Source organism: Arachis stenosperma, chromosome 1 (genome assembly GCF_014773155.1).
Source record: "Arachis stenosperma cultivar V10309 chromosome 1, arast.V10309.gnm1.PFL2, whole genome shotgun sequence".
In the NCBI taxonomy this organism is placed as follows: Eukaryota; Viridiplantae; Streptophyta; class Magnoliopsida; order Fabales; family Fabaceae; genus Arachis; species Arachis stenosperma.
In genome coordinates this window covers 31,477,748-31,486,950 of record NC_080377.1, presented here as the reverse complement: position 1 = coordinate 31,486,950, position 9,203 = coordinate 31,477,748, and the positions used below count along the sequence as shown (strand labels likewise).

Sequence of the window (9,203 nt, the reverse complement as noted above, 5' to 3'; positions counted from 1 at the left end):
GTTGCCTTGAATAACGCCCATAGTTCTTGGCGTTGGCAACGCCCTCGAGCTCCACTTCAAGGCTTCATTCTTGCTTGTGTGCGTTGCCAAGGAACACGCCTTCATACTTGGAGTTGGCAACGTGCATCTCATTTTCCTGGGCCAGGTTTGCTTGTGTGTGGCGTTGGCAACGCCCTCCTCAAGTTGGCAACGCCAACTTTGCTCCTTGGTTGCCTGGCGTTGTCCATGAAAACGCCCTTCATCCTCCAAGTTGGCAACGCCAACTCCTCTTCCTGGCGTTGCCAAGAACAACGCCCCTTATATCCAAGTTGGCAACGCCAACTTCTTGCCCAGCTTGCATCATTCTTGCTTCCATGCTTCCTTGTTTCATCACCTATCATCAACAAGGGAAATAGCTTCAAAGTCTTGCCAATTTATGCAATAAATTTCATGAGATTCATTCATACTCATTCATATATGCATTCCTTAAATCATTTGCATGAACTTGGCTAGAATCAACATATTCCTTGGTATTCTCATGCATGGAAACAAAACTCATAAAAGGACTTGTTTATTTAGAGAAAATGAGTGAAATTAAGCTAAAACTAACTAAACTAACTAACTAATAAAGCAAATATGCACTTGCATCACATGCCACGCTCAATCCTTCAAGTGGCACGCTCATCCCTTGTCAACCTTGGCATGCCACGCCTTCGAACTCAAGTGGCACGCCATAGTGGCATTCTTGTATTGGCGTGCCACGCCTTCGAGCTCAAGTGGCACGCCCTTTGATTTTTCCACTTCGTTTGCCTCTGGAAACTTAAACTAGCGTGGCACGCCCAGGGTCTGGCGTGCCACGCCCTTGTTATGTGCTTCGCTAAGCTTCTCTGGAAAGTTACACTAGTGTGGCACGCCCAGGGTCTGGCATGCCACGCCCCTTTGTGAGTGAGTGGTTCCTCTATTTGGCGTGCCACGCCACGAACTCAAGTGGCACGCCCCAATGATGCTTTTGCCTCTGAATGACACTGGCGTGCCACACCTTCGATACCAAGTGGCACGCCCCATGTAATTGGTCTCTTCCACCCTCTTTGGAAACTTATAGCAGCGTGCCACGCCTAAAGGTTGGCGTGCCACGCCCATGATCTTGTCTCGCTCCAGTAAGTGGCATGCCATGCCTTGGCCTTCAAGTGGCACACCAAAGTGACTTTTGGAACTGGCGTGCCACGCCTTCGACACCAAGTTGCACGCCCAAGTGAGGTTGAGAGGTTGGCATGCCACGCCTTCGACTTCAAGTGGCACGCCCAGTCTTCAATTGCCTTCAGACCCTTCTCTGGATCATTGTACTAGCGTGCCATGCCATGCTACTCAAGTGGCACGCCCATGTATTTGTGCACTCTTCAAGCTTGGCGTGCCACGCCTGGGTCTTCAAGTGGCACGCCAAAGTTGCTTTTTGGAGCTGGCGTGCCACGCCTTCGATACCAAGTGGCACGCCGTAGTGGAGGTTCCTCTTTAGGTAGTGAGTTGGAGTGCCACGCCTTCGACTTCAAGTGGCATGCCCATAGTAGTTGATGGGTCAGGCGTGCCACGCCCCTTTTGTTTCCTCCATTTTGCTCTCTGAAATTTTGTACTAACGTGCCACGCCTAGTCCTTAGTGTGCCACGCCCACATGTATGCTTGGATCTCCCTTCTGGAATTAATTACTGGCGTGCCATGCTTAGCTCCTGGTGTGCCACGCCAGTGCAACTTTTTGGTGTTTGCTCCCAAGTGACATGCCAGTCTCACACGCCCAGCTTCTTATTTGTCTTCTTCCTATTTTTGATACCTTTTTACACCTGCAATTCAGCACAACTCATCTCAAAGTAGTGTACCATAATATTCATCAAATAATGCATGAATTGTACTGATCAAATGAGATTTATGCTCCTTTATGGTATTCTTTATGCAAGAAATAAGGGTAGATGATGCAAGTCATCACAACACCCAACTTAAGCTTTGCTTGTCCCAAGCAAATCAATGTGAGTAAACTTTTATATCTTGAGGCCTTGGCTTCGAAAGATTGCAATACAACTAAGAGTAAAACTAAGTGCCTAACACATGTATTAATATTTTAATTGTCACGGAAAGCTCTTGGATCCTTGAGGGTTCACTCAGGTATAGGTTTTAGGGGTCCTTTCTATTGATTGTCACCTTGAAGTAGTAAAGGTTATTTTGCTTTCTTGACCACGACTCTAAGTGTTCTGTCTCAAGACAAACCTTTAATTAGGCTTTCAATTAGCACTCCCAAACCAGTTGGTTTTAGGATACTGGGTGTTGAGATACCCCTAAAATTTACTTGCCCAGGTCTCTTCTTGACACATCTTCACCACAAGCATCTACGTGGATCATTGATTCTTTTTTAGCTTTTTAATGTTTCTTTTTTTTATCCCAGTAGTTGATGCTCAGAGCCTTTGGGTCTTTATTGCTTACTACTTATTGGTTCTATGGATATTCAAGGAACATCCCTTAGTCTTCCCTTTGTTATACCTTCTAGGACTAGTTATCTCCATGACTCATTTTCTTTTTAGTTCATCCAAGGTTCTACACTTAGCTTTTGGTTTCTTAGTTTGTTTGATGATCCTTCTTGGCTTTGGTCTCTCTTATTATTTTTGCACAACTCATAGTAACTCTTTTGGAGACAAGTTCTATTTTTATTTAAGTTGTAATGAAGACTTGAAATACATGGCATTTTCTTTCTTAAAAAAAGACTCATAAAGACTTCAAACAAGAATTGAAACTAAGCATAAAACATAAACTACCCTAGCATAATTATTCAAGAAGTAAATAAAGCAAAGACTTAAACATAATTCAGAAATTGGAAAGTGTCAACCATGGGACTCAACAACCTTGAGCAGCATCATCTTTAGTTCATTGGTCCCTTCCCTTTGTCCTTCTTCTTGTGAGGGGATGAGCCATCTTCATCTGGCTTAGAAGAACCTTCTTGAGCCTTGGTGTCCTTGGGCTTGGGCTTCCAATATCCTAGCCTCCTCATATAGGACTTCACATTTTCCTTGTGTTGGTATGCTATTTCTTCTTGCCTTGAGCTGAGTTCCTCCAATTTCTGTATATAGGTAGGCTAATTGGGTTCATGTTAGCCATTGCATTGCACAAGTAGCTCAACTTTGTTTGTGAATAGCAATCATATTCCACTCTGGCTACAGTCCTTGCTTTATAAAGGTGTCTGAATTCAGCAAGACTCCCTATTTGTTGTAATTGTCGCTCCAAAATCATTCCTAGGCTGCCTTGCATCTCTCTCCGGTTAATCTGATCTTGCTGTTCCTTGAGGTTCTCAAAGCCCCCTTGAAGTTGTTGAATGTTTTGGTTGACTTGGCTCCATTGTTGTTGCTGAGCCTCCTTGAATTGGTTGACATCCTCCCTCAAGTGGTGTAGATCTCCCCTCATTTGGTGTACATCTCCTTGCAATTGCTCCCAATTGAATTCCTCTGGAAATTGTTGATATTGGTAGTGTGGTGGTTGTTGAAGTGCTAGAAAGTGAGGTTATTCTTCTGCCTTCCCCTCTTCTTGTTGTTGTTGTGGTTCATGAGCACGGGCTCTAAGTTCTCTAGCTCTGTTGAGTGGGTGGACAGCCACCACTTTTGCCATCTTCTTGGCAGTGATGAACTTGTCTTGCTTCACAATTACCTCATTAATAATCTTTTCAACTCCAGCCTCATCACACAGCCTTTTTATGATGCTGGGGAATGCCAACCTTGTGTTGTCACTGGTGCTTTTCAGCACTTTGTTGATGTTGTTGGCAATCATCTCCCCCACATTGATGTTCTCTCCTTTTATGATGTTGTAGATGAGCACAGCTCTCTCCTTGGTCACCTCTGAAGTGTTGGATGTGGGGATTAGGGACCTCCTCACAAATTCTAGCCACCCTCTAGCTTGGGGGCTTGAATCTCTTCTCCTCAATTGGTTAGGTATCCCATCCTTGTATTTTATCCACTGCACATTCATCACACATATTTCACTCAAAATCTCCTCAAACCCAGGGTCTTGTTGCTTCATTCTCTCTTCATAGCTCTGAGTGGAGCTTGTCCTCTTCACCATTAGCATTCTTTCTATGCTAGAGGGGCTATAGTCAATGGATTTCCCCCTCACATAGCTAATGTAGCCATATTGTTTCCCTGGTTGAGGTACCGCGTTGGCATAGAACTCCCTCACTAAGCTTTCTACCACTTTCCTTGGTGGGTTACATAGGAGTGACCAACCCCTCTGTTCAATCTCAATGTTGATCTCAATGTGCTCATTCCTCCCTAGTTGGAATCCAACTTCTGGAATGATTTCCCTCTCACTTACCCAACCATAAAATTGATTTTGGTTGAATGCAGAGAGGAACTTGTAGGTATTGAAAGAGCTTGAGGATCTAGAGATTGGTTCCCTGATTCTTCTTTTCTTTGAAGCTGAGCTTTTTGGTGGTGCCATTAGGTTAGGAGAGTGTGAAAAAAAGGGGTTAAAAGAAAGAAAAGGAAAAATAAGGTTTTGCTCCAACACCAAACTTAGGACTTGATTGTCCCAATCAAGAAAAAGAAAGAAAATAGGGGATAGTAGAAGATGAGAGGAGATGCGAAGGTAAGTGTTGTAGTGGAAGAGGAGATGGGGAGTGAGGCTTTTATAATGGGTGAATGATGTGGTTCGAAGGTGGGAAATAAAAGGGATTAAATGTTTTTCCACTTTGGGAAGTGGCGCCTAGCATGGGAAGAGACGCCAACTCTTTTTTCACTGTGTCTTCTGCATGTGTTGAGTTCCAAAGTGCAAGTACACTTTGACTTCCTTGTTTTGTGAGTTATTTACCATGTGGGCCCCATCTTCTCTTCTGAAATTGAAACTGAACCCATTAGTGATGATAAAATAACCCCTTCACATTTCTTCTCATCAAGAATAAATTGGGTTGCAACTGATGGGTGTCCCTTGGGACACCAAACTTAATTCTTTGGCATCTTAATAAATTAATTTCATCATTGTGTATTTAATGTGTTCATAAGAGTGGAATAACATCAATCTTTTCATTTTCTTTTGATTCCAAACTCCTCTGAACTCATTAAATCACGTTCATGTTCTTACCCAAAGCATTAAGTGCTTTCAAATTGGGTGATTTGGGCTGCTGTGATATCATTGGTGGTGGCCACACCAAACTTAATCTCTGGGCTTACTCTTTAAAATCAAACTATTAATTGTTTGTAAGCCTAGATTAAGTGGTGAGAGGCCACAAAAAACTTAGCACTTTAGCTAGTTCTCAGCCCATTCACTCATCATTAATTATGCATTCATCAAGTTGCAAATCCCAAATAAAAAGAAATAAAAGAGTGTAAAGAAGATCTAACTATCAAAGCTAACATCAAACTTCCTAATCTACAATTGTAAACTAATCCTAATTACTGAAAATTAAGCTATCTAATTCACAGAATTTAAACTACATCTAAGAAAAGCAATTAAATAAAAAAGGATAAAGTGTTAGGGTGCCTCCCAACTAGCGCTTCTTTATTGTCATTAGCTTGACATTCCTTCATCTTTAGCTGAGCTTGTAGCTCACTCTCTACTCCTCCAAGGAGCCTTTCAAGTAGTGTTTGAGTCTATGGCCATTGATAGAAAAAAGTTCTCTGAGTCTTGTCTTCCATGAGCTCTACATGACCATAGGGAAACACTTTGAGTATGGTGAAAGGTCCTGACCATCGAGACTTAAGTTTTCCAGGGAAGAACTTGAGTCTTGAGTTGTAGAGTAACACCTTCTGCCCTTCAGTGAACTCTCTCCTTGCTATCTTTTGGTCATGCACCTTTTTGTATTTTCTTTGTAGATTTTTGCATTCTCATATGCTTGATTTCTAAACTCTTCTAGTTCATTGAGTTGCATTAATCTCTTTTCTCCAGCAGCTTGCTCCTTAAAAGTCAATAGTTTTAGGGCCCAGAAGGCTCTGTGCTCCAATTCAACTGGTAAGTGGCAAGCCTTGCCAAATACTAGTTGGTATGGTGACATCCCAATGGGGGTCTTGAAGGCCGTCCTGTAGGCCCATAGAGCATCGTCTAGCTTCCTAGACCAGTCCTTTGCTGAACTTCCAACAGTTTTTTCAAGTATTCGTTTCAGCTCTCTGTTAGAGATCTCGGCTTGTCCGTTGGTCTGTGGATGGTATAGAGTTGCCACTTTGTATTTAACTCCATATCTGAGAAGGAGTGCTTCCAATTGTTTGTTGCAGTAGTGTGACCCCCCATCACTAATGAAAGCTCTGGAAACTCCAAATCTACTGAAGATATTCCTTCTCAAGAAGCTTATCACAACCTTGTTGTCATTTGTTGCAGTAGCTATGGCCTCTACCCATCTTGAAACATAATCAACAGCCACTAATATGTAGCTATTTGAGTAGGAGGTTGGGAAGTATCCCATGAAATCTATTCCCCATACATCAAATAGTTCCAGCTCTAGTATGTATTGATGTGGCATCTCATTCCTCTTGGTTAGATTACCAGCCCTTTGACATTCATCACACCTTGACACCATTTCCATGGCATCCTTAAAAAACTGTTGGCCAGTAAAATCCAGATTAAAGCAATTTTGCTGCTGTCCTTTCTCCACTAAAGTGACCTCCATATGCTGATCCATGGCACTGCCATAATACTTCCTGCCCTTCTTCATGGGATATACACCTTCTTAGGACACCATCATTACATTTTTTGAACAAATAAGGGTCATCTCAGATGTAGTATTTGGCATCCTTGATTAGCTTCCTCCTTTTGTGCTTATTGATGTTAGTTGGTAGCTCCCCAATAGCCTTGAAGTTAGCTATGTCTGCAAACCAAGGGGCTACTCGAATCATCATCAATTGTTCATCAAGAAAGCTTTCATTTACTGCCACTTGCTGCATTTCTTCTTCTTGTGGGATCCTTAAGAGGTGGTCAGCTACCTTGTTCTCTGCTCCGCTCCTATCCTTAATCTCTATATCAAATTCTTGGAGCAGCAAGATCCACCTTATTAATCTGGGCTTAGATTCTTGTTGGGTAAGCAAGTATTTGAGTGCTGTATGATCAGTGAACACAATTACTTTTGAGCCAATGAGATATGATCTAAATTTATCAAAAGCAAAAACTATGGCCAAAAGTTCTTTCTCTGTGGTGGTATAGTTCCTTTGATTCTCATTAAGGACCTTGCTAGCATAGTAAATAACATGTACTAGCTTGTCTTTCCTCTGTCCTAGAACAGAACCAACAGCAAAATCAGATGCATCACACATTAGTTCAAAGGGAAGGTTCCAGCTTGGTGGTGCTATAATAGGTGCAGAGGAGAGTTTCTTTTTGAGTTCATCAAAGGCTACCATGCATTCTCTATCAAAAATAAAGGGAGTATTTGAGACAAGTAGGTTGCTAAGGGGTTTTGCAATCTTTGAAAAATCTTTATTAAACCTCCTATAGAACCCAGCATGTCCCAAAAAGCTTCTAATTGCTTTAACATTACAAGGTGGAGGTAGTTTTTTAATTACTTCCACTTTTGCTCTGTCTACTTCTATGCCATCTTTTGAAATCTTGTGACCAAGAACCACCCCTTCAGTCACCATAAAATGGCACTTCTCCCAGTTTAAAACTAGGTTGGTTTCTTGACACCTTTTTAGCACAAGAGAAAGATGGTATAGGCAATCAGAATATGAGTCCCCAAAGACAGATAAGTCATCCATAAATACTTCTATAAACTTCTCAATCATATTTGAAAAAATGGAGAGCATGCACCTTTGGAATGTTGTAGGTGCATTGCACAATCCAAAGGGCATCCTCCTATAAGCAAAAACACCATATGGACAAGTAAATGAAGTTTTTTCCTGATCCTTGGGGTCTACAACAATCTGGTTGTAGCCTGAATATTCGTCTAGAAAATAGTAGTACTCATGGTCCTGCCAATCTTTCAAGCATTTGGTCCATGAATGGCAGGGGAAAGTGATCCTTTCGGATGGCTTCATTAAGTTTCCGGTAGTCAATGCACATACGCCATGCGGTCACTGTTCTTGTGGGTATCAATTCATTCTTCTCATTTGCCACAACAGTGATCCCTCCCTTCTTAGGGACTACTTGCACCGGGCTTACCCAAGAGTTGTTTGAGATGGGGTAGATCACCCCTGCTTGCCACAATTTCAGCACTTCTTTCTGAACCACTTCATTCATAGTTGGGTTCAGCCTCCTTTGTTGCTGTCTTGAGGGTTTGGCATCCTCTTCAAGTAAGATTTTGTGCATGTACATTAAGGGACTGATTCCCTTTAAATCTGAAAGTGTCCAGCCTATGGCATCCTTGTGTTGTTTCGGCACTTGGATAAGTTCCTCTTCTTGTTCCTTACTCAGACTTGCATTTATGATCACTGGATGAGTATTGTTGGCACCCAGATATGCATATTTCAAGCTGGGCGGTAAGGCTTTCAACTCTAGTTTTGGTGACTCTACATCCTTGTTGTCTGTGGTAGTTAGCATAATTGAGTTCCTCATGGTTGCTTGTGGTAGTTCCCCATCTGGTGCTTGTTCCAACTCAATGCTTTCTCCACATTGTTCTTCTTCCAAAACTTCTTGAACTGTCTGTTCCATAGTGTCTACCAACATACATTCTCCTATGGGTTCCTTGGGGTAACTCATTGCTTTAAAAATGTTGAAGACCATTTTCTCTTCATGCAATCTCAAGACTAGTTTCCCTTTCTGCACATCAATGATTGCTCTAGCAGTAGCTAGAAATGGTCTTCCTAGAATAATTGATGTGTTGGCCTCCTCTTTCATGTCCAGCACAATGAAATCAGCAGGGAAAATGAATTCTTCTACTTTCACTAACAAGTCTTCCACCACCACATGTGAAAACTTAAATGTTTTATCAGCCAATTGAAGTGCCATTCTTGTTGGCTTGGCTTCCTCAATCTTCATCTTTCTCATCATGGTTAGGGACATAAGATTTATGCTAGCTCCCAAATCACACGAAGCTTTCTCAATAGTAATGTCCCCTATGATGCAGGGGATTTGAATACTCCCTGGGTCTTTCAGCTTTTGAGGCAACTTCTTCTGTATGATGGCGCTGCACTCCTCAATCAATACTATGGTTTCTTTTGCCTCCCAGTTCCTCTTTTTGGTTATAAGCTCCTTCAAGAACTTGGCATAGAGTGGCATTTATTCTAATGCCTCAACAAATGGTATGTTGATTTGGAGCCTCTTGAAGATCTCTAGGAACTTAG

At 42.1% G+C, this 9,203-nt stretch overlaps 1 protein-coding gene across 1 annotated transcript; it reads right to left on the bottom strand.

Annotated features, from left to right (window-relative positions):
• Positions 1–5,773: 5,773 nt before the first annotated feature.
• On the bottom strand, positions 5,774–6,646 carry LOC130977036 (uncharacterized). Its single transcript, XM_057902037.1, has one exon. It carries the CDS (start codon positions 6,644–6,646, stop codon positions 5,774–5,776), a length of 873 nt encoding a protein of 290 aa, XP_057758020.1.
• Between the last annotated feature and the right edge of the window lie 2,557 nt (positions 6,647–9,203).